The 23,165-nt window shown below is 63.0% G+C and overlaps 1 protein-coding gene across 2 annotated transcripts in view; it reads left to right on the top strand.

The window, feature by feature from the left end:
* The window catches only part of COL6A2 (collagen type VI alpha 2 chain), a 37,341-nt gene extending 17,294 nt beyond the window's left edge, over positions 1 to 20,047 (top strand). The window contains exons 2-28 of one of the 2 annotated variants that reach the window (XM_030835649.2): positions 3,662 to 3,801; positions 3,955 to 4,553; positions 4,825 to 4,845; positions 5,591 to 5,656; positions 6,291 to 6,344; positions 6,427 to 6,471; positions 6,784 to 6,810; positions 7,039 to 7,065; positions 7,164 to 7,208; positions 7,785 to 7,838; positions 8,268 to 8,330; positions 8,597 to 8,659; positions 8,915 to 9,004; positions 9,675 to 9,737; positions 10,305 to 10,367; positions 10,595 to 10,657; positions 10,974 to 11,036; positions 11,287 to 11,337; positions 11,646 to 11,681; positions 11,925 to 11,987; positions 12,088 to 12,150; positions 12,325 to 12,360; positions 12,542 to 12,587; positions 12,875 to 13,027; positions 13,200 to 13,652; positions 13,761 to 13,799; positions 18,971 to 20,047. In XM_030835649.2, the coding sequence (XP_030691509.1) occupies positions 3,663 to 3,801; positions 3,955 to 4,553; positions 4,825 to 4,845; positions 5,591 to 5,656; positions 6,291 to 6,344; positions 6,427 to 6,471; positions 6,784 to 6,810; positions 7,039 to 7,065; positions 7,164 to 7,208; positions 7,785 to 7,838; positions 8,268 to 8,330; positions 8,597 to 8,659; positions 8,915 to 9,004; positions 9,675 to 9,737; positions 10,305 to 10,367; positions 10,595 to 10,657; positions 10,974 to 11,036; positions 11,287 to 11,337; positions 11,646 to 11,681; positions 11,925 to 11,987; positions 12,088 to 12,150; positions 12,325 to 12,360; positions 12,542 to 12,587; positions 12,875 to 13,027; positions 13,200 to 13,652; positions 13,761 to 13,799; positions 18,971 to 19,569 (3,084 nt within the window). In that variant the 5' untranslated portion in view covers position 3,662 and the 3' untranslated portion in view covers positions 19,570 to 20,047. Of the gene's footprint in view, positions 1 to 3,661; positions 3,802 to 3,954; positions 4,554 to 4,824; positions 4,846 to 5,590; positions 5,657 to 6,290; positions 6,345 to 6,426; positions 6,472 to 6,783; positions 6,811 to 7,038; positions 7,066 to 7,163; positions 7,209 to 7,784; positions 7,839 to 8,267; positions 8,331 to 8,596; positions 8,660 to 8,914; positions 9,005 to 9,674; positions 9,738 to 10,304; positions 10,368 to 10,594; positions 10,658 to 10,973; positions 11,037 to 11,286; positions 11,338 to 11,645; positions 11,682 to 11,924; positions 11,988 to 12,087; positions 12,151 to 12,324; positions 12,361 to 12,541; positions 12,588 to 12,874; positions 13,028 to 13,199; positions 13,653 to 13,760; positions 13,800 to 16,671; positions 18,878 to 18,970 lie in introns of those variants that run through there. The other variant, XM_030835650.2, reaches the window with a different exon arrangement.
* The last annotated feature ends 3,118 nt before the right edge of the window (positions 20,048 to 23,165 follow it).

Raw genomic sequence — 23,165 nt, 5'->3', positions numbered from 1 at the left:
TCATCTGTCAGTGGACATTCAGGTTGCTTCCGTGTCTTGGCTATTGTGAATAGTGCTGCTGTGAACATAGGGGTGCATGTATCTTTTTGAATTAGAGTTTTGTCTGGATATATGCCCAGGAGTGGGATTGCTGGACCATATGGTAGCTCTCTTTTTAGTGTTCTGAGATGTTTATCCTTATACGTGAAAGATAAGTTGGCTGGGGAGACATCCTTGGGTCATTTTATTTTCCTGTCAAAATTCTGAATTATTGTCTCATCTTCTGTTGACAACGTTGTGGAGAAAAAGTTTTATGCCTCTATTAGTGGTCTATTGCTGTGTAATAAAGTACCCAAAACTTAGTGATTTAAAACAATAAACGTTTACTATCTTGTAATGTATTCAGGCCAGGAATCAGGAGAGGCTTCGCTGGGTGGTTCTCGCTCAGGGTCCCTCATGAGGTGCAGTCAGGATGTGGGCCACAGCCTCGGTCATCTGAGTCTTGGCTGAGGTGGAGGGTCTGCCTCCACGATGGCTCACTCACCACTGTCGGCTGTGGGCTTCATCACCTCCCCCACGAGCTTCGGCAAAGGCTGCTTGAGCGCCTTCACGCCACAGCAGCCGGCTTCCCCCAGAGCGAGCAAGTGGAGAGGGGCCCAGGCAGACGGCACCTGCCTCTTACGACCCAGTCGTGCAAGTCACACAGCATCACTTCCACGTTATTCTGTTGGTCATACTGGCCAGAGACCATTCAGGGGGTGAGAGGACTCTGGATGGGCAAGAGTAACTGGGGGCCACCTTGGAGGCTGCCTGCCACAGGCCAAAGTGATTTTTCCCTTTGGGTGTTTTCTGTATTTTGTTGTTGCTTGGGTAGATATTTTTAGAATTTTTCATTACATTTGAGAGTACGATTTTCCACCAGTACACTTTATTATGTGGGCTTCTTTTAATATATTATGTGTGTTTTGTGTGTGGTGTATGATGTGTGAGTGTGTGTGATGTGTGTGTGTGACGTGTGTGTGGTGTGCTGTGTGTGTGCTCTGTGTGTGTGGTGTGTGATGCATGTGTGGTGTGTGATGTGTGTGGCGTGTGACGTGTGTGTGGTGTGCTGTGTGTGGTGATGTCTGTGTGTGTGATGTCTGTGTGTGACATGTGTGGTGTGCTGTGTGTGTGATGTCTGTGTGTGACATGTGTGGTGTGCTGTGTGTGTGATGTCTGTGTGTATGGTGATGTCTGTGTGTGGTGTGTGCTATGTGATGTGTGTGTGGCATGTGATGTGTGTGTGGTACACTGTGTGTGTGTGGTGTGGTGTATGTGATGTGTGTGTGACGTCCGCATGTGGTATGCTGTGTGTGTCTGTGTGATGTGGTGTGTGGTGTTTGTGATGTGCCTGTGTGATGTCTGTGTGTGTGCTGTGTGTGTGATGTCTGTGTGTGGCGTGTGACGTGTGTGTGGTGTTTGTGATGTGCGTGTGTGATGTCTGTGTGTGTGTGCTGTGTGTGTGTGATGTCTGTGTGATGTCTGTGTGTGGCATGTGACGTGTGCTGTGATGTGTGTGTGTGTGGTGTTTGTGATGTGTATGTGATGTCTGTGTGTGTGTGTGTGGTGTTTGTGATGTGTGTGTTGATGCCTGTGTGTGTACTGTGTGTGTGTGTGATGTCTGTGTGTGGCATGTGACGTGTGTGTGGTGTGCTGTGTGTGTGATGTCTGTGGCGTGTGACGTGTGTGTGGTGTGCTGTGATGTGTGTGTGGTGTTTGTGCTGTGTGTGTGTGTGACGTGTGTGTGGTGTGCTGTGATGTGTGTGTGGTGTTTGTGATGTGTGTGTGTGATGTCGGTGTGTGTGGTGTGCTGTGATGTGTGTGTGGTGTTTGTGATGTGTGTGTGTGATGCCTGTGTGTGCTGTGTATGTGTGATGTCTGTGTGTGGCATGTGACGTGTGTGGTATGCTGTGATGTGTGTATGTGATGTCTGTGTGTGTGATGTGTGTGTGATGTGTGTGTGTGGCGTGTGACATGTGTGCATATGGAGAACAGTGCCAAGCTGGGCAAGGCTCCCCCCCGTTCTGTCCCCTCTCATCTGTAGCAGACAGGACATGGTGGGCCTTACGGTGCCCTCTCTGCGGTCTCTCCTCCATGGAGCAGCGGGGTGAGGGGTAGTGGAGGACAAAGCCGGGCCCGCATCTCAGTGGTCAGCCCTGACTGGCCCTCTGACTAAGGTCCCACGGTGGCCGTCGCCGGTGGCTGATGGCTCTGGACCCTTGGCTCTGGCTGGTGCAGCCCGACTCCCTCTTGGCCTCTGGGTGCTTCTGAGCCCCTGGCCTGCCCCTCACCCCACCTTCTTAGTCCTCACCTCAATTGAGCGTTGCCCCCAGACCTCCCTAAACCAGACTCCTCTCGGCCAGGAGCTTCCTTCCTCTGGCCATTCCCGCAGTCTGGGCATATCCATCACCTCCTGCAGGAAGCCCTCCTGGATTTCCTGATACTCCCACGGGGCTTGCTTTAATCTCAGCAACTGTCGCCACCCTCGGGGTCATGACCGTTACCTGTAGCCTCACAGCCTCTTGAGCTAACCATGACCCCATGCGGAGGGAGGCAGGACCACGTCCTGTGCACCCCTAACTACGCCAGGAATAACCCCTCTCACCTTAAACCCAAGTGCAAATTCACCTCCTCTCAAAAATGAGAGGTTTCCACAGCGTTGAGGGGCATCACCACGAAAACAGCACCAAAGCGCCCCTGACGCCTCTGCTTCCCTCCAGAGCCCTCCAGGTGCCTCCTCTCGCACCCAGCCATGCGGGGGCCCAGGCTGCCAGCAGAGCCCAAGTCCCCAGCAGGGCTGCATCTTCACCAGGTTCACCCTCTGTTCCAGGGGCGCCAAGTGAACCAGTTTGCAGGGTCCCCACTGGAACAGCAGGGTGACAAGCCCCTTCCTCGCCTTCCCACGAAGTGTTCCCCTTCCCCTCACACCGTGTCCCCAGAGCCCAGCCAGCCCACCCCGCCGCACCTCGAGGTCCTCTCACTGCATTTGTCCGGCAGAGGGTGCGCTCGGCTGCAGAGGCCACAGCATCAGGACCACCTCAGGCCCCGCAGAGACATTCCAGGGCGCAGTGACCTCTCTGGAGAAGGGTCCCCTGCACCCTGTGCAAATGTCCCACGTCCCTCAACAAAGCAGGACCCGGAGGCCACTGCCTGCCAGCCCTCCAGGCCTGTCCTTGTCAACGCCCACGTTCCACTCCCCAGGCCGTCCCCTCCCCCCAGTCAGCATGGCGTCCAGTACCAAGGCGCACCCCGGCCCAGCCTGGGCCTTTCTCCCCTCCCCGGGTGCCCCTCCTCCCAGTCGCCCCCAGCGACCCCTCTGCCCTGCCCACCGCAGGACCCCCTCTGTCCTCACTGATGCCAGTCACTGGCTTTTCAGTTCCCAGGACGCACCTGTCTGCCCAGCGCACCCAGGGTCTGCAGGGCAGGGAGGAGTGGCGAGCGTCCCACCCGGAGCGGAGCCCAAAGCTTGCCGTCTCTGCTCCCAGTCAATGCTTGTGGCCCATCCAGGGCAGGGGGATAGGAGCCCCCTGAGCCCAGCTGCTGGCCGGCCGCGTGTGTGCCGCCCCCACCGTCTGGGGAGTAGGGCTCGGACCGTGCTGTGCGCGCGGGGCACCGTCTGCAGCGCCGCCCTCCCTTGCTGCAGGATGTCGGGGCGCACGCGCGCTGCCAAGATGCTCCCAGGCCCCTGCTCCGCCCTCCTGCTCTGGGGCCTCCTGGGGGCCGTCCACGCTCAGCAGCAGGAGGTCATCAGCCCCAGCACCTCCGAGAGGAACAGCTGCCCAGGTACCACCGGGGTGGGTGCGGCGAGGCCGGGCGAGGCCTGGGCGGGGCCGGGGGGCGGGGGCGGGGCGGGCTGCGGGGAGGCGGGGCGGGCTGAGCCCGGCCCCAGCCCGCGCCAGGGCCCCCGGCGCCGCGGTGACTCGTGTGCGTCCCCAGAGAAGGCCGACTGCCCGATCCACGTGTACTTCGTGCTGGACACGTCGGAGAGCATCACCATGCAGTCCCCCACCGACAGCCTGCTCTACCACATGCAGCAGTTCGTGCTGCAGTTCATCAGCCAGCTGCAGGACGAGCTCTACCTGGACCAGGTGGCCCTGAGCTGGCGCTACGGCGGCCTGCACTTCTCCGACCTGGTGGAGGTGTTCAGCCCGCCCGGCAGCGACCGGGCCTCCTTCACCAAGAGCCTGCAGGGCATCAGCTCCTTCCGCCGCGGCACCTTCACCGACTGCATGCTGGCTAACATGACCCAGGAGGTCCGGCGGCACGTGGGCAAGGGGGTGGTCAACTTCGCGGTGATCATCACCGACGGCCACGTCACGGGCAGCCCGTGCGGGGGCATCAAGCTGCAGGCGGAGCGGGCCCGCGAGGAGGGCATCCGGCTCTTCGCGGTGCCGCCCAACCTGAAGCTGAACGAGCAGGGCCTGCGGGACATCGCCAACACGCCGCACGAGCTCTACCGGAACAACTACGCCACCATGCGGCCCGACTCCACCGAGATCGACGAGGACACCATCAACCGCATCATCAAGGTCATGGTGAGTCGCTGGGCCGGGGAGGCTACGCCCACCCGCCAGCAGCAGGGACGTAGCGTGGGGCCCAGAGCCTTGGGATCCGCTCACCCGCGTGGCAGGGGGCAGTCCACCGCTCCGGGCCTCAGTTTACCCCCTCTGAGTGAGGTGGCTGAAGAGGGTGGGCCCCGGGCAGGGTCCTGTCTATTCCGGTGTTCTGCGTCCCTGCCCAGACTCGGAGCTGACCATGTCTCCAGCTCCCCGCTAACCAGGGTTTCTCTCTGGGTCTTTTCCGCAGAAACATGAAGCCTACGGAGAGGTGAGAGCGTTTCCATCCCTGCCGGCCCTGCCGGGAGCTGCCTGGGGCCTCTGACCCAGCAGAGACGATCACCCGCGCCCCACTCCCTGGGGCTCCCGAGGTCTAGGACAATGAGGGGGGCCCGGCCAGGGAGCAAGACCCCTCAGCTCCACGTGGGGCCTGAGACTCGAGTCTGGACAAAGGGATCCTGGCCAAAACCAGGCTGTTTAAACGCAGGAGGTCAGCGTTAGGGTCTACACAGCCGAAAGATGAGGGTCGAGGTTGAGGGTTGCCCTCTGGGCTGACGGGCTCCATCCACCCGAGGGAGGCCAAGAGAAGGCAGGTGGCCAGCTGTGTGCCCAGCACAGGACCTGCAGCACAGGACCTGAAGCCTGAGCTTCCCCAGCACCAGCTCACAGCCCAGGATGCTACAAGCGCACCCTTTCCTGGAGCAGCTGCTCAATACCACAGCGATTTAATATGCAAGCACAGGGGGGACTGGCCAGCAGCGATTTAATACTTTCTACTGTTGGTCATTGCTTAATGCAGCCTTGATTTCCAAAACTTGACTAGAGCACTGGTGTGGACCCCTGAACCCGCCCCTGGTGGGCACAGGGGCCTCCTGGGTACCTCCCAGGTCTGTTCCATCATGCAGCCCCCAGCTCAGCGTGGCCCAGTGTCCAGTGGGCCACAGGCTGCACCCCCTTCCTCCCTCCTGGGACTTGCGGTGCTAGCCTCACGCGCTGCCCCTTGCTTCCTGTTTCAGTGCTACAAGGTGAGCTGTCTGGAGATCCCCGGGCCCCCCGGCCCCAAGGGCTACCGCGGACAGAAGGTAAGATGCCCAGACGACCCGAGGGGTCTGTTTCCCAGGAAAGCCCCCGACCTGTCTTGAACTCCAGATTTAGGGCCACTGCACCTCGGATGGACTCACCACTTCTCACCCTGGCAGAACTAAAATTCAGTTTTCATCAGCTGCCTTTTATATGGCATTTTGAGAAAAGGAGGAATACTTTTTAATTAAGATTTGCGCATAAAAGACTCCTGTAAAGTAAACAAGCATGCTCAAGTACACAAGGAAACATGGACCCCGTCGCTCTTGGTAACATGGCGCTAACTCACACAGGGCGCTCAGGCCTGCCATTTGGTACATGCGTAGGTTTTAAGGTTAGGTTGGCCCTGCATTTTCGTAACAACAGAGGTGTAGCAGATGAAATCCTTCCACAATTACTGCCAGGGAATCAGAAACACCAGTGATTCATGTCAAACAGTGTAAAGGCAGGAGAGGGAAAGAGACCTCTGAGGACATGAGACAGAGCGTTTGAAACACCGTTACAGGGAAAGTTATTACCAAGTGGCTTCTTTCTAAATTCGGGAGAGGGGTGTCTGCTCGTCTGCCAGGCCGCTGGCCAGATGCATCTGCTGCCTCCCCACCTTGATTTATTCCTTTTTCTTTCATCTGCTTTCAGGGCGCCAAGGGCAACATGGGTGAGCCCGGAGAGCCTGGACAGAAGGGGCGACAGGTGAGTACCCTCCACACCCCATCCCGGCGGCCCCCGCTCCCCACGGCTGAGGTTACATCCACGGCCCTTTGCTCTTCCACAGGGAGATCCAGGCATCGAAGGCCCCATTGGATTCCCAGGACCCAAGGCAAGTTGCTGCGGACCCTGCCCAGGGGGCGGGACACGTGGGGACAAGCCAAGGGCTCCCTGGCTCCAGGCGGGGCCGGCCGCTGGGGTCAGGATGTGCCTGGCGTGGCCCACCGCTCCCACCCCTGCCCCAAGGAAGGGAGGCGCTTCTGCATTTCCAGCGACGTCCCTGGTGGCGCCTCTGCACCCGAGCCTGACGACCACCACCCCACCCCCATCCCCCCACCTCCCCGTCCCTCCTTCCTCCCCCAGGCCTGCTGGGTCCCAGCACACACACACTGGTAACGCTGCTTTTCTTTCCTTCCGACCTCAGGGTGTTCCTGGTTTCAAAGGAGAGAAGGTGAGAGTGGACTCTGGGCGGCCAGACCTCACATGGCCCCAACCCTGGCAGCAGTGTCCGGCAGCGAGCCGGGGGTCCGTGCTGGGGCATGGGACCCGGTGTCGTGCTGGTAGTAGCCTTCTGGGGCCGCTCTGGCCTCGTGTTTTGTCCAAGGGTAGACTTGGGCCTAATGCAGTGGCATCTGTGATGTGTCAGCAGCGCTAACTAGCCTCATTTCCTCCTGTGCAGGGCGAGTTGGGAGCCGAAGGGCGAAAGGTGAGTGGACAGGCGGGCGGGGGCAGGGCGCCTACCTCCCCACTGCTCAGAAGGAAGGAGCATCGGGGCTAACAGAGTCCCTCCTCCCTCTCCTCCAGGGCGCCCCCGGCCTGGCGGGCAAGAACGGGACGGATGGACAGAAGGTAGAGTGCGCTGGGGCTGCGTCCCTGGGCGGAGCAAGGGTGCCCGCGAAATGACAACCACGCCCTCGAGACTCCCAGGTCTTTCCAGGGGCCAGGCCTCTGGGCATCTCTGGCCACTGCACGCAACCTGTGGCTTGGGTGGCCCGTGGTTGCATCTACCCAGTGGACACAGGACACACGGGAACCTTGCAAGAGCGGAAGTGGACATTTGCTCCTGAAAAGCAGGGCCGGCCTTGCAGGAATCTCCCTGCCTGGCCTGCAGACCCCACGTCTGGCCTGACTGGTGGTTCACACACGTGCACAGGTGCACACAAACAGCACACACACAAATGTCACAGGTGAGCACGCACCATGCATGCACGCACACATGCACACTCCTGGAGGGTACCACAGGCACTCATGCTCCCGGCTGCAACCCCGGAGACTCTGGACCGCCACCCTGACAGCCACTGACGCACACGTCCACAGTGGGGTGCCCGGTGCACATAGACCCGGCACCACTGACCTCTGTCATCGGGGCTTGTGTCCTCCGAATCCTGGCCCTGACGCACTTTCTGCTCCCCTCTTCTCCTTCAGGGCAAGTTGGGGCGCATCGGACCTCCTGGCTGCAAGGGAGACGCCGGGGATCGGGTGAGCACAGCGTCGAGGCTTTGCGTCGAGCCCCTGGCCCTGAGAGATGCTGGGCGCCAGGCGGGGGTGGGGAGGGCAGCCACCAGCCCTGCAAGCTGCAGCGGGAAGCCAGTAGCTGGGCTCCTCCCTCCAGCCCCTGCCTCGCCTGTCCCGGAACCCCGCCAGGGTTCAGCCGGGGTTGGGGTCACAACATGACGAATGGCCTCAGGGGCTCCCGGGTCAGGTGGAGGGTGGCTGCTTCCAGAGTCCCGAGGGGCTCCCGGGCCAGCGGCTTGTCCAGTCTGCCCACCCAGGCCGGGGGTCCCGGCAGCCAGTCCAACGATGGGGTGCTGGTCACCCTGCCCCTGGTCAGCTGGCCCTGACCCCGCAGGGAAGATGCAAGCGCAGCTCCCGGCCAGAGCCCCAGCACAAGCCTCTCCCTTCTTGCAGGGCCCAGATGGTTACGTGGGGGAAGCCGGCAGCCCTGGGGAGCCGGGAGATCAAGGCTCCAAGGTAGGCGGCCTGGCCAAGGTGGCGGGCCGTCCAGAGCAGAGGGGGTCGCCAGCCTCCTGGAGGCCTTCTCCCTGCCCGTAGCACTGGGCCGAGACGCCCAGCAGAGAGGCCCTGGCCCTGCAAACCAGGCAGGGGGCCGTGGGTGCCCACACGGGGACCTGCTCCACAGACACGGGAGGGGAAGCGCGTGCCCCCAGCCCCGCCGGGGTCCTGCCCCACTGCTGGCATCTGAAGAGCATGAGGCTGATTTCTCCAAACCTTTCCAGGGGGACCCTGGCCGCCCAGGACGCAGAGGGCCCCCGGGGGAAAACGGGGCAAAAGGAAGCAAGGCAAGTGTTCCCGGCGGGCTCCGGCTGCACTCCCGTGGTGCCCCATGGCGGGGGGTGGGCAGGCAGGCCAGCCCTGGGCCCTGAGCGCCCCCAGCTTGTCTGTCCCTGCTGCCAGGTGACGGCGCACCGCACCGCGAGGGAAACACGGCCCCACCAGAGACGGCGGGCATGCGTCCGCACGGGCTGGGCCCTGCCCACAGGTGTCCGCCCGCCTGGGCAGGTCACGGCCGTAGCTGAGCTGTCTCTTCCCCACAGGGCTACCAAGGCAACACCGGAGCCCCAGGAAGTCCCGGTCTGAAAGGAGCCAAGGGTGGGCCTGGGCCCCGAGGCCCCAAAGGCGAGCCCGTGAGTTCACCCGCGCACAGGCCCTGGGCACCCCGGCCGGCCTGCCGCACCCTCCCTCAGGGCTGCCTCAGCGCGCGCTGCTCTGGGCCTCTGGGCCCAGCGTCCTCCAGCCTCTCCAGCTGAGCCTCCTGGCCCCCGCATGGCAGCCGCCACGGAGGGCCGCTGAGGAGTGGCTTGCGGGGCCCAGGCACGCCCCTGCCGGACGCAGTGCCCATTAAGTGGCCCCGGGGCCCCACCTGCCCCGCTGGCAGGACCCCCCGAGGGCTCAACCTAGACCCAAGCACACACTCTGCAGGTCCACACGGCAACCGCACCCAGCCGTCCCTGAGGGTCTCGCCATGGGGTGGGTGGAGCCCAGTCCCAGGGCTGACCCCCAGAGGGGACGCATCCCGATCCGGAGGAAACAGAGGGACTTCGCGAAGAGCTGGTCCAAGCTCGGTCCCAGTCACGTCACCTGAACTCCCGGACTTACAAGCTCACCAGCCCCCGTCATTTCTTAAATCCTTGTCTGGGACCAAACCGACCCAGCAGAGGACAGGGTCTAGGCTGAGGCCCTCTGGAGGGGCCCCCAGACCCCACAGCCAGAGTCCTTGTGGGGAGAACAGAGTGTCGGGTTCCAGTGGGGCTCCCACCCTGGAACCCCACACTCCCACGTGCCTGTTCTCTGCAGGGGCGCAGGGGAGACCCTGGAATCAAGGGCAGCCCAGGCAGCGATGGCCCCAAGGGCGAGAAGGTGAGTGTCCGCACGGGGGAGTCTCGGGCGCTGTCTGCCGTGTCTGTGTCTACACCGGAGTCTCACCGTGGTGCCAGTGGAGCCCCTGTGACGAGGGATGACCAACACCCCCTCCACGGTCCACCTAGGAGAACAAAGGCAACCCCCGGGGCCTGGCCGTCAGGGTGCACTCCCTGCAGGGTCTGGGAGAGCAGTAGTTACTCCCTGATCAGAGGCCTGGGCAAGGACCGTTCCACGCACGCCATGCACAGCTGTGCAGGCTGTGCACTGCTCCACCCCCCAGCATCCCCCCCCGCCCCGCACACATGTGCTCCTGTAGCTGGCGCAGGAGGTCTTTGTCTTTGTGGTGAAATCCAAGGGCAGCCATTTGCCTGTGAGATGTGGGGGAAGGTCTCACAGGAGGGGCTCCCTCCTCTGGGACTGGTGACCCCTGCCCTGCTGCATGAGGCCAAGCGGGTAGGCCTGCTGTTCCAGCACCACCCTCCACCATCTGGGGCCTCATCCCCGGGGAGCTCATGATGCCCTCTCCTCACCTCCCCCAGACTAACCTGGCCTCTCTTCCCACAGGGGGACCCTGGCCCTGAGGGGCCCCGGGGCCTGGCTGGAGAGGTTGGCAACAAAGGAGCCAAGGCAAGTGGGGCAGCGGGTGGGCAGCCACAAAGGCCACATACCCTCCTGGGGTGGCACCGCCAGGGCCCCCTGCCCCTCTCCTGCCCTCCACCCTGCAGACCCTGCCTGGGGCCACTGGGGTCAGGGCTAAGGACCTTTTGGAGGGCAGCAGGGCCCCCCGCCCTTGCCGAAGTCCACAGTGAGTGACAACAGCGTCTCTGAAGTGCCCTTGTCTCTTTTCTCTCCAGGGAGACCGAGGTTTACCTGGACCCAGAGGTCCCCAAGGGACTGTTGGAGAGCCCGGGAAGCAGGTCAGTAGCAGGATGCCTGGGAGGGCCCATGGCTTTGCGTCCTCCTGTCCTCGGGCAGGCAGGATACTGTCCGCACAGTAAACCTGGGCAGCGGGACAGGGAGCCAAGGGCCCCCACGCACCTCACTCCGCCATCCTGCCCTGAGGGGTCAGGCTTTACCAGGCGGGGGGTGTGCCGGGGGAGCCGGGACGTAGCACGCAGAGAGGAGAGACCCTCAGGACGGCCAGCCGTGCAGGGCAGCGATGCTGCCTGGGGGTCAGAGCTGGATGAGGTCAGCCCCGTCTGTGCCGACTCCCTGCTTCCTTTCTGCCCTCAGGGATCTCGGGGAGACCCTGGGGATGCTGGCCCCCGCGGAGACTCGGGACAGCCTGGCCCCAAGGTATGCCCCCTCCCCACCCGGCAGGCAGGTTGGGCCAGGGCTCCTGAGTAAGGCTGCCGGAGCATGCCTTGGTGAGGGAGGATATCAGGGGCCTGGGCAGCAACCTCCCATCCCAGCCCGTGTTCTCACCCTCAGGGGTGGCGTGTCCTCCCAAGGCGGGCCCTGCCCACCCACCCCCAGTCCAGGCCGACTGACTCAGTCTCCACCTTTTCCACTGGCCCTGCCCTGACTGGCCTCCCGTGTCCCCTAGGGAGACCCCGGCAGGCCTGGCTTCAGCTACCCGGGACCCCGAGGAGCACCTGTAAGTCCTGGGGGGGGGCAGGGACTGGGGAAGGGGGTGGGCACTGTCGGGAGGGCCTTCCATTGACTGGAAGGTTCCTGCTACTTCCTGCCAGGGCCCCCCGCCGGGCCCAGGGTGAGGCTGGGGTTGGGGGCAGGGGGTGACCATCAAGAGCAGAGCCAGGTCCCCCGGGAATCAAATGTTCTCCCATAGCCTCTGTGGCTCTGTACAGATTTCGATGCCCGAGCCCACCCGTCAGGGAAGGGAGGGGGCTGCATGGCCATCACCCCTCAGCCCAGTGCTGAGTGACCCCTGTGTTTGCTTCCCAGGGAGAGAAGGGCGAGCCTGGCCCCCGCGGCCCCGAGGTACGTACCGCGGGGTGGTCTGTGCAGCCGGCCTCCGTGCTGAGCTCTGCTGGTGGGAGCGGGCCGCGCCCTGAAATGCCGCCCTGTGGGGCTGCATCTGACAGCCCCGCACTGCTGAGTACAGGTTCCTCCTGAAAAGGCGTGTCCCTCTTGGGCAGATCCCTGGAGGGCTGGGGGACGGCAGGGGAGCAGTGCCAACTGCCGAGCTCTCTGCGTTGTTAACACGGGTGTCCTGTGTCACAGGGGGGCAGAGGTGACTTTGGGTCCAAAGGAAAACCCGGGAGGAAAGGCCAGAAGGGCGAGCCTGTGAGTACCTCTGCGCCCTGTTGACGGTTGCCCGGGGCAGGGCCGCGTGGGGGGACCACCCAAGGTACTGCTGGAGCCCACCTGCCCTTTTCCTTCTCAGGCAGATCCTGGTCCCCCTGGTGAGCCAGGCCCGCGGGGGCAGAGAGGAGCGCCAGGACCCGAGGTAGGTCAGTCGCCCATCCCTTTGGCCCTCGGGCCACGGTCCCTGGGCCATCCAGGCCAACGGGCACCCCGAACCATGCAGGGGTCCTGGAGTGGCCACGTGAGAATAAGTCCAGCCCTCCCAGCCTCGGCCATGACGGGTGTCACCTCTCACTGATATCCTTCCTCCTTCCAGGGAGAGCCTGGCCCCCCAGGAGACCCCGGCCTCACGGTAGGTTTCAGTCGGGGTGGGACTCAGGGTCCTTCTCCCTCCTAAAAATCTGAAGGGCAGGTCAGCAGGGGTGAGGTCAGAGCAGGGGGTGGGCAGGGACCACAGGCTTCCTGCAGAAGCGCTTCCAGCCCCTCCCCAGGGTTTGCGCTCTGGGCTGGGGGCTGACCCCGCTGTGTCACAGGAGTGCGACGTCATGACCTACGTGAGGGAGACGTGCGGGTGCTGTGGTGAGTCGCGGCCCCCATGCGGCTGGACTGGGACACTTGTGTCCTTGGGGGCTCTTGTCCCGGGGTCAGGGTCATCTGTCCGAGTCCTCCCCTCCCGCTCACGTTCAGTGTTTCCCACGGTGCACCTGGCTGCACGCCCCTGGGGTCTCAGGCTGTCTCCCTGGGCCGGGGGTCAGCGTTGTCACCCGCCCGCCCCTCCCCGCCTGCTCGCCGCGCCCTCCTCTAGCCACGCCCCCCGCTCACCCCGCCCCGCCCGCCCCCCCCCCCCCCCCCCCCCCCCCCCGCAGACTGTGAGAAGCGCTGTGGCGCTCTGGACGTGGTGTTCGTCATCGACAGCTCCGAGAGCATTGGCTACACCAACTTCACCCTGGAGAAGAACTTCGTCATCAACGTGGTCAACAGGCTGGGGGCCATTGCCAAGGACCCCAAGTCGGAGACGGGTCAGCGGCACCGCAGTTGGGGGGGCGGTCCGGCGGGGCAGGGGGCACCAGGTCGCATTCTCGAGCAGAGGGGCCGCAGGACGCCTGAGGTCCGGGTAGAAATCCACGGGAGGGGTCTCGGAGGGGTCCTAGCTCTGCTGAGGGCCGCCGTCACGCCCGCGCCCGCCCGCAGGGACCCGCGTGGGCGTCGTGCAGTACAGCCACGAAGGCACCTTCGAGGCCATCCAGCTGGACGACGAGCGCATCGACTCACTGTCCAGCTTCAAGGAGGCCGTCAAGAACCTTGAGTGGATCGCGGGCGGCACCTGGACGCCCTCAGCCCTCAAGTTCGCCTACAACCAGCTCATCAAGGAGAGCCGGCGCCAGAAGACCCGCGTGTTCGCGGTGGTCATCACAGATGGCCGCCACGACCCCCGCGACGACGACCTCAACCTGCGGGCGCTGTGCAACCACGACGTGACGGTGACGGCCATCGGCATCGGGGACATGTTCCACGAGAAGCACGAGAGCGAGAACCTATACTCCATCGCCTGCGACAAGCCGCAGCAGGTGCGCAACATGACGCTTTTCTCCGACCTGGTGGCCGAGAAGTTCATCGACGACATGGAGGACGTGCTGTGCCCGGGTGAGTCCGGAGGAGAGGAGGGGAGGGGCGTGTGGCCGGGGAGGGGCCAGGTCTCCGCAGGCCTCCGAGGGAGCCACCGGGACCCCCACCTCTTTTCCTCTCTCCTAGACCCCCAGATCGTGTGCCCGGAACTTCCCTGCCAAACAGGTAACGCGGGCACCGCTGGCCCCCCAGGAAAGCCAGCAGCCAGGGCCAGGGGGAGGGTTGTGCAGGGACCCTAGGAATTGCCACTGCAGCCGCCCCAGTGAGAAGCCTCGGATTCCAGACCCGCGGTGGCCTGGTCTCCGGGACCCCGGCACTTCTGAGGAGGGGGCTCAGGGTGCAGTTGACGTCTGGAGTCGCTCGGCCACCCCACCCACCTGGCGCATGTGGGGAGGGGGTGCGCTAAGCTCTCGGGCCGCTGGTCTCGAACACAGGTTCACGGCCTCTTGGGCTGAGGTGCCCAGAGGCACAGACACCCCAGGGCCGCCCGGCTCCTGCAGGCGGAAGCCCTGGATCCAGTAAGTGAAATGGCTGGGGTCTTAAACCCTCAGGGAGGCGAACACATCCAGAGCTGCCGGGGCAGCTGCAGAGCGGGCCTCTGCCCTGACGCCCTGAGCTGCTGCCTGGCGGCTGGGGTTTGCTCTTCCCTCCAGAGCAGATGTGTTTAGGGGACCGCGCCTCGAGCCCTATGTGGTTGCACTAGAGTGGGAGGCTGGGGGCTGGGGTCCCTCGGGGCGGGGAAGGGGCAGGATGCATCGACCAGCTCCTCTGGGCATCCTGCTGCTGCCTCGGAGGGGCCCCCAGGGCCGGCTCTGGGTGGTGGGTCCTCCGCAGCAGGCGGGGGGCAGGGTAGTCGGGCTGGACTGTTGGCAGGTCCAACACCGATGGGAACCTTGGGGCCTGCGTCCACATCCATGTCTGCCACAAGGTCAGTGTTCCGGCAGCCTCCTCCCAGGCGTCAGGGGGCCCCGGGCAGGTTCAAAGGCGCCAAGGCCGCCTGCGGTAAGAGACCGTGTTGAGTTGGGGACGGGGGTCCACACACTTATTCTGACAGAGAACTTCCAAGGAAGTGCTCGCCAAGATTGTACCAATGACTATGCCATGGCCGTTGGCAAGCTGTGGGGTCATCCCAGAGACGGCCTGGGCTTGGGGGCCCCAGAGTCAGCTGAAGACGGTTGTGTGTGGCACCCAGAGCCACCCCAAACCCCAGAGGCTGGCCCAATAGTGCCAACCCCAGTCTCCCCCGGGGGCTAAAGGGGGTTGGGTCCACGCAGAGACCCAACTAACCCCTGGTCTGTGCCCCTGCCCTCAGGGTGCCTGACTCCTCCCAGGGTGTGGATGCCGTGGTCAGCTTGGCCCCTCGAGGGCAGAAACCTGACCCAGCCCCTGGTGCCAGGGCCCCGCGGTGATTTTGCTGGGGACGCTGTGAATTTCTCGCCATGGGGGAGTCCGCTGAGGGTCTCTGTAGATGTTCCTTATCAAGCTGAGGGTCCCCCATTCCTAGGTACTGAGAGTCTGTCGTGAACGAGTGTGGGATCTTGTCAGAGGCTTTTTCTGCACCTGTTGACACGATCAGTTGGTTTTTCCTCTTTAGCTTTGCTGATGTGATGGATTATGTCCATTGAGTTTTGAGCGCTGAACCAGCCTTCCAGACTTGGGATAGATCCCACTTGGTCATGACGTATAATACATATATATTGTTAGAGTTGATTGCTAATATTCTATTGAGGATTTTTGCATCTGTGTTTGTGAGAGATCTTGGGCTGTCGTGCCCTTTCTTGTGATGTCTTTGGTTTTGATGCTAGAGTAATGCTGGTGATCTCGCTTCCCCTGAGCCTCCAGGACCTGACAGTGAAAGGGAACAGCCCCCTTAGGGACCCCTCCCCTGTTCTCCTAAGTCCCCCCTCTGCTAAACGCACCATCTCCTTCTCCTTTAAAGCGATTTGAAATTTCCCAGTAAATTAGACATTGTGCCCAGAAGGGAAGGAAGGAGCTGTAACGACAGAATATGCGTTTACAAATGGCCTTCTTGACACGAGTGGACCCTGGCGCGCTCGCTGAGGGCTGCGCAGATGGGGCGCTGGGTGGACGCGGCCTGCCCTGGCACAGCCCTGACCTACTGGGCCAAATGGCCCCTTCCACCCAGAGGCTCAGCCACATCCTGGGCTTGGACCAGGGCAGGGGGGCAGCTCAACTGGGGCGGAACCACGAGGCTGGCAAAGAGCAACAAAGGCGGACGCCAGGCAAAGGCGGCCAAGGCAGGTCTTCTTCCGCGACAGCTGCTGCGGGAGGGGGAGAGCCAGGGAGACCCGAGCCCTGCCCCCCACGCCAAGGCAGGAGGCTCCGGAAGGCTGGGCGCCCCAAAGGAAGGGCGCAGGGCAGGGCTGGGGCTGTGAGGCCGGGCCACCCGGGCGAGCTAACTGGACGTGTCCGAGGCACCCTGCGGACAGGAGGCCGTGTTGCGCCTGGAGCGAGGGGCCCGGAGGGTAGGCCCTGACCTCCCCCAGGACGGGATGGGACGGGAAGGGGAGAGCGTGGGGCTCCCTGAGCGTTTGCTCTCTGGTCCTCAGGGCAACAGCGCAGGGCAGGGAGGTTTACATCTGAAGGTGAAGGGCGGAGGATTTGTAATCACACGCCGGCTAGAGAAACCACCCTGAGAGGGGCTCTGGGAGCCCAGGTGCCTATCACAGGCCGGGCTGGAACAGGCAGGAAATTGTCCCAGTAGTACTGAGCATTTTAAGGGGCTGGGGTCGTCCCAGGGCAGGGCCGCCAGAACCCGGTTAGCCTCAGCAGCCGTCTGTGCCAAGAGTCTTGCAGTTCTCGAGCTTCTGCTCCCCGTCTCCTCCGGGCTCCCCAAAGCCCCATTTGCTTCGCCTTGGCACCCCGTGCTGACCACGGGGGAGCTGCAGCCTCCCCGGCTCCTCGTCCGACCCCCTCGCTGGCCTCTTGGTCCCTCCTCGTCTCCGAGGAGAGAGGCAGCTGGAGCCCCGATCACGCCGACCAAGTCCCTGAAAAGCTTCTCTGGAATCCCCCGCAGATGGACCGCGGCCTGGCGGCGAGCCCCCGGTCACCTTCCTCCGCACGGAAGAGGGCCCGGATGCCTCCTTCCCCAGGACCATCCCCCTGATCCAAAAGTTGCTAAACGCCACGGAGCTCACACAGGACCCAGCCGCCTACTCCAGGCTGGTGGCTGTGCTGGTCTACACCGCGGAGCGGGCCAAGTTCGCCACAGGAGGCGAACGGCAGGACTGGATGGACCTGTTCATTGACGCCTTTAAGCTGGTGCACAGGGACATCGTGGGGGACCCCGAGACCGTGCTGGCGCTCTGCTGAGCCCACAGGGTGCGGCCCCCCAGCTGCAGGAGCTCCCAGGGGCTGCCTACCTTACACTGCGGGGCTGAAGACAGCAGGAAGCTGTTCTCTTGGTCTGGAGGCCGGAAGTCCAAAAGCAAGGTGTCCCAGGGCCGCGCGCCCTCTGGGCCTCTAAGGGAGGCCCTTCCTGCCTCTCCAGCTCCCGTCTCTGCTCTGTGGACACCTGGCCTCTCCCCTTCCCCCCCGCCCCGCCCTGCCCCGGCCTCCCTCCTACAGGGACACTTGTGTGGCATTTAGGGCTGGATAATCCAGGAGGGTCTCCCCATTTCACGGGAATTATTAGTTGAATTCCGTCTGCAAAGCCCTTTTGCCATGTAAGGTCATAGTCACAGGCTCCAGGATTAGGACGTAGACATCTCTTCGGGGCCGTTATTTAGCCGAAAAGAAAGAGGGAAGACCAGAGCCTCATAAACGGCCCCAACTCCCGGATTCACCTCTGGCCTCTGTGCCCAGGTCACCCCTTGTGCGCTTCTCTCGCCCCCCTGGTTGATATATCGAGAACCCCCCCAAACCAGCAGTCCCCGCGTTTCTGACTCTGACCACAGGGACTTACTTAGAGGCCCAGGGGCACACAGGGAATTCGCTGGGCAGCTCCAGCTCCAGCTCCAGCTCTGTGGGTTTAAGCCAAAGCTGCTCTTCATCTGCACTGCCGTATAAATAAGCTCCTTTAAAAAAAAAAAATCTGCCGGAAACACTCGCTCCTCCGCGGGTAGCCCAGTACTGCAGGTGACACACCCAAGAGTGTCCTTCAGGTGCTGTGAGTGCATCTCATACGTTCTATAAAAGCTGAAAAACAAGGAGTGTGAATGTGTGTTGTGGTCAGCGACCTGCTGGGGCGAACTGCTTGCTCGCCTGGACCTCGGGGTTCGCCCATGCAGGGGGGCACCTGGTGCCTGCGGGGCCCACGCGGGATCCTGAGCCCCTCGTGGTTGGCGCCACAGGTCAGGACCTCCTTCCGATGGGATCCCTGTGCTCCCGGCCCTGGGTCAGCACGCCTGGGCTGTGAGCGGAGTCCTCTCCTGCCCAGGTCAGGAGGGTGCCCATGGGGCTGAGAGCTGGACCCACGAGGGAGGACCAGCCCCGCCGCTGCCGAGCCCCGTCGGCCGTTAGAGCTGAGATCTCGGGAGGGGCTTGGCTGCGCGTTCCTGGACGGAGACCCAGCCTGTGGTCCCGTGCGCGGAGCGGGTTTTCAGGCTGTGCAGAGGCGCCCACGTCCCTCAGAGGCCCAGCCTCAGCCCTGGTGGCAGCCTTGCCCTCACACTGTCCAGTATGTCCTGGGCTGGTGACTGCCCGGAAGAGGCAAGGGTCTCAGGTAAACGGGGAGTCACCCGGGCTGCCACACCTGTGCCCACTGCCCACCAAAGCCTGAGCCAGTCGAGGGGACACAGGCCCCTTCTCTCCCTGATGCTCCCAGGGCTGGGAGAAATACGGCCCAGCCTCCAGAGGTGGGTCCTCGCATCTGGGGATCTCCATGAGGTCTTTGTACACGATCACAGGTGTGATGACACCTCTCTCCCCCACCCCTACTACCCATGCCCTGTGGTCCTTTGGGCGCATCCAGTTCTTGGGCCAAAAGAAGGGGCTTTACTGATGATCCCTGCCTGCCTGCCCGCGAGGCCTGAAGGAGGTCGCTGGGCAGGAATGGTGCTGGGAGAGTGGAAAGGGACCCCGCAGCCTCAGGTTTGGGGACATTTCCTGGTGGGAGCACAACCAGGAGAGACGGTGTCGGTCCCAGGGAGACAGGGTGGGAGCCTGGACCCATGTCCTGGGTGCTGTGGAGGGCTCCCGACCTCCGGTGACCTTGGGTGAAGTTCCAGCGGTCTGAGTGGCTCCTGTGGGTGCGGTATGCGCCGAGAGGCGGGCGCAGGGCGTGGCCGGGGCGGGCGTGGCCCGGGGGGCGCGGCTGGGGCGGGGCAGCGGGGCCTCACCCAGGTCGCCCGCGCACCACCCCGTCTCGCCCCCAGAGCTGTACGTGGCCCAGTGCACCCAGCGGCCCGTGGACATCGTCTTCCTGCTGGACGGCTCCGAGCGACTGGGCGAGCAGAACTTCCACAAGGCGCGGCGCTTCGTGGAGGAGGTGTCCCGGCGGCTGACCCTGGCGCGCAGGGACGACGACCCGCTCAACGCGCGCGTGGCGCTGCTGCAGTTTGGAGGCCCACGCGAGCAGCAGGTGGCCTTCCCGCTGACCTCCAACCTGACCGTCATCCAGGAGGCGCTGGCGAGCGCGCGCTACCTCAACTCCTTCTCGCACGTGGGCACGGGCGTCGTGCACGCCATCAACCAGGTGGTGCACGGCGCGCGGGCCGGGGCGCGCCGCCACGCCGAGCTGAACTTCGTGTTCCTCACGGACGGCGTCACGGGCAACGACAGCCTGGAGGAGGCGGTGCACTCCATGCGCAAGCAGAACGTGGTGCCCACCGTGGTGGCCGTGGGCAGCGACGTGGACGCGGACGTGCTCTCCAAGATCAGCCTGGGTGACCCGGCCGCCGTCTTCCGCGAGAAGGACTACGACAGCCTGGCCCAGCCTGGCTTCTTCGACAGGTTCATCCGCTGGATCTGCTAGCGCCCCCTGCCCGCCCCCACCACCAGCCCCGCGACCCCTGCCCCACGGGTGCTGTCCTGTCCGTGGTGCTACTCAGACCCCACCTGAGAGGTCCAGCGCACTGACGGCTCAGTCTCTCCACGTGTGGGTGTAAAGTCAGGAGCGGAGGACCCCCGCCCACCCCAGCTCCTACCGGGGACCCCGCAGCCCTGGACACCCTGAGCGCACTGTCCCTCCTCACCATCCACCCTTGTCCTGCCCTCTGTGCCTTCCCAGGACCCCAGAGGCTTCACGGGGAGCACGTCTGGGGCTGGCCTCCCTCAGCCCAGCCTCATTCCCAGACTTGTCCTCCCGCGAGTGCCCTCCAGAGGCTCTCTGCCAGCCCTCGGGCCCCGCTCCCAGGTCTCTGGGCGTCACCTCGCCCATCAGACTGAGCTGTGACAGCAGGCCCTGCACCTCCCTGTGTGCACACACCCCAGTCCAATAAAGGCTTTGAACCCCGCTTGCTCCCCAGCTTCCAAGTGTCTGTGCCAGTGGGGATGCTGAGACCGTTCACAGAAGCCCCAGGACTGATCATACCCCGGGGTCCCCCGGATTGCTCTGTGCACCCAGAGGGTGCCGGGCCTGGCCCCCTGTCCTTACAGGCGCCCCACTCCCAAGGGCACCGACTGGATGGCCTCAACCGTGGAATCCACCTTTGTCTAGTTGGCTTTGGGCTGAAAACAAAGTATTTGGTCAGTGAAGTCTCACTCTGTCCCCAAAACGGGGCCAGAGAACTTTAGGGATGTTTGCTGGTTTGCATAAGGATGTTCGTGGATAGAGACAGATGAGAGAGAGATGACAGATGATAGAAAGAGAGGTGATACAGATAGATGGTAGATGACAGTACACAGATGAGAGAGAGAGAAAAATAGATAACTGATAGATTGATATATAGATATAGAGAGATAGGTACACAGATGAGAGATGATTGATATATAGATAATAGCTAGATGACAGGTACACAGATGAGACAGAAGTAGATAGATAGATAATTGATTGATATATAGGTGATAGATAGATAGATAGGGGAGAAATGAGAGGCTCTTTCTGGCAGCCGCAGTGACTTTTTGTCCAGACGCCCAGGTCTTTTAAGTTCACCCTCTGGGAAGTGCCCTGTTAAATCCCGGGCTGTTTAGTCTGCTGGGCCTGGCCTAACAAAGTATGTCAACCTGGGGGCTTCAACAACAGCCTGGAGGCCAGCAGTCGGCAGAGTCCCGGTGTCCCCAGGCCGCGCCCCCGCTGACGGCTCTCGGGAGGGACCGTTCCAGGCGCGCCAGTTCCTGTCCCTCCTCCACGGCCCGTCTGTGTCCACGTTTCCCTCTTGGACAGTCATTTTTAATTAGGGCCCATTCTACCCCAGGATGACCTCATCTCAACTAATTACAGATTATGTTGCAACGTCTCTATTTCCAAATAAGGTCAGATTCTGAGGTACTGGGGGCTAGGACTTCGACATGGGAATTTGGGGGAGGGGGACACAGTTCAGCCCAGAACACGATGACACCCTGTTGACCCCCCCTTGGGGGTGACTGACTCACTTCCGCCTCTCCTGTCATCTGCCTACACGGCCTGCAGCTGAAAGGCAGGGCGTCACACCGAGTATCTTCTCTTCCTCTGCCCCCCTCCCTCCGCGCAAAGAACAGTACGAAACGCCTGCACGAGAAAGAGAAGAGCCCGGCAGCCCCAGGCCTCAGGCCGCAGGGCTGGCGCCTGTGAACTTCCCGGGGGCGGGGCCGGGGGGGGGGGAGGCAGGGGCGGCGCCTGTGAACTTCCCGGGGGCGGGGCCGGGGGGGAGGCAGGGGCGGCGCCTGTGAACTTCCCGGGGGCGGGGCCGGGGGGGGGAGGCAGGGGCGGCGCCTGTGAACTTCCCGGGGGCGGGGTCGGGGGGGAGGCAGGGGCCCCTCCCTCCACGGATCTGGAGTTCTGTCCGCTGGACCCTGCACGGGGTCCCCTCTGCAGAAGAAAGGACGTCCCTCTCCGTGACTCCGGCCTACGACCCCGGAGAGCAGGTGAGCGGGGTCCTTCCCGGGCGCAGGCCACCTTGGGGACCCGCAGGGCGCCCGCCACGCTGGTGTCCCCCGCGCTCTCCCATGGGGCCCCGACCTCCCTGGAGGGCAAGGGCACCAGCTCCCTCTCAGGCCCCACGTCCCCAGCCCTCCGCCCCTTGGAGGGACGCTCAGACACACTCCCTGCCACTTGTGGTGTCTGAGTTAGGATTCTGCGTTTCCTACCAGAGCCTTCCCTCATACACACGGGACACCCTCAGGCCCCCTCTACAGCCGGGGTTAGCTGGGTCCCCACTCTGCCTGCTCACCGCCACCCAGCCCCACTCGGACATGGATCCTGTCTCCTGAGAGCAGGGGGCATGAGTGAAGGACACTCGGCACAGCTGAACCCAGATGGGCTCACCTGGGGCCAAGGCCACGGAAGGAAGCCAGCGCAGTGGCCATGGAACCCGCCCAGGACGGCCGCTGTGCAGGCATCACCAGCCTGCAGTCCTCGGGGGAGCCCAGCGGACTCCCCAGGCCTCCAAAGTGTGCACAAGGCCGTGGGTCCTCATACGGAGGAGGCACGCCCTATTCTGCGACCGAGACAGTGTTCAAGGTGGTCCCTTAGCCTGAGTGGATGTCATGCCTGTCACCTCCACCCCCACAGGAAGGACAGACGCAGGCCCTCAAAGTGGCCGTAAGGAGCCAGGCACACTCCTGCCTCTGAGAGCGGCACATCCCTCACCAGCATCGCCTCACGAGCAGCCCAGCACTAAGGCGCCTCAGCGGCATCCCCTCAACAGCATCTCTGCACAAACACCTCCTCACCCAGGACCCTCACCAGTGTCAACATTCTAATGTCCCCACACCAACGTCCCACATTAATGTCCCCTCACCACCATCCGGTCATCACTCAGCAACGGCCACACCAATGTTACCCCACCCACAAGCCCTTACGATCTCCCCCCCACACTACTGTCCCCTCAATAACTTTTCACAGCGTCTCTCAGTATCGACCCGTCACCAGCCTCCTCCCCAACACCCTTCACTTGTTCCCCACACTGACTGCCCCTAGTGTCCCCTCAGAAATGTCCCCTCACCGGCATGCCTCTCTAACGTCACCTCACTAATATACCCCAGGAGCGTCCCTCACAGACGCTCCCTCAACATTTCCTCACCGACGGCCCACAGTAACACTCACACTGTCTCTACCATTATCACTTCACCCGTGTCCTCGCACAAATGTCCCCTCACCAAGGCCTCCCCACCAAACCTCCTCACACTGTCCCTCATGAACATTCGTCAGCAGAGTCCCCACACCAACGTCCTTTCACTAACATACTCTCAAAAATATGCACTCACAAACGTCACCTCAGCGTCCCCACAAGAACACCCCCCACTAACACCACCCCAGCAAAGACCCGTCACTAACGCCCTCTCAGCAGCAAGCACCCTGTCACCCACACCCCTCACTGAGCCCTCCTCGCCAGCTCCCCCCGGCAACGCCTCTCACTATCGCCATCTCCCCCCCCCCCCGGCAACGCCTCTCACCATCACCCCTCACTGAGGCCTCCTCGCCAGCTCCCC

This window comes from Globicephala melas, chromosome 4 (assembly GCF_963455315.2).
Source record: "Globicephala melas chromosome 4, mGloMel1.2, whole genome shotgun sequence".
NCBI lineage: Eukaryota > Metazoa > Chordata > Mammalia > Artiodactyla > Delphinidae > Globicephala > Globicephala melas.
This window is presented reverse-complemented; position numbering and strand designations above follow the sequence as displayed.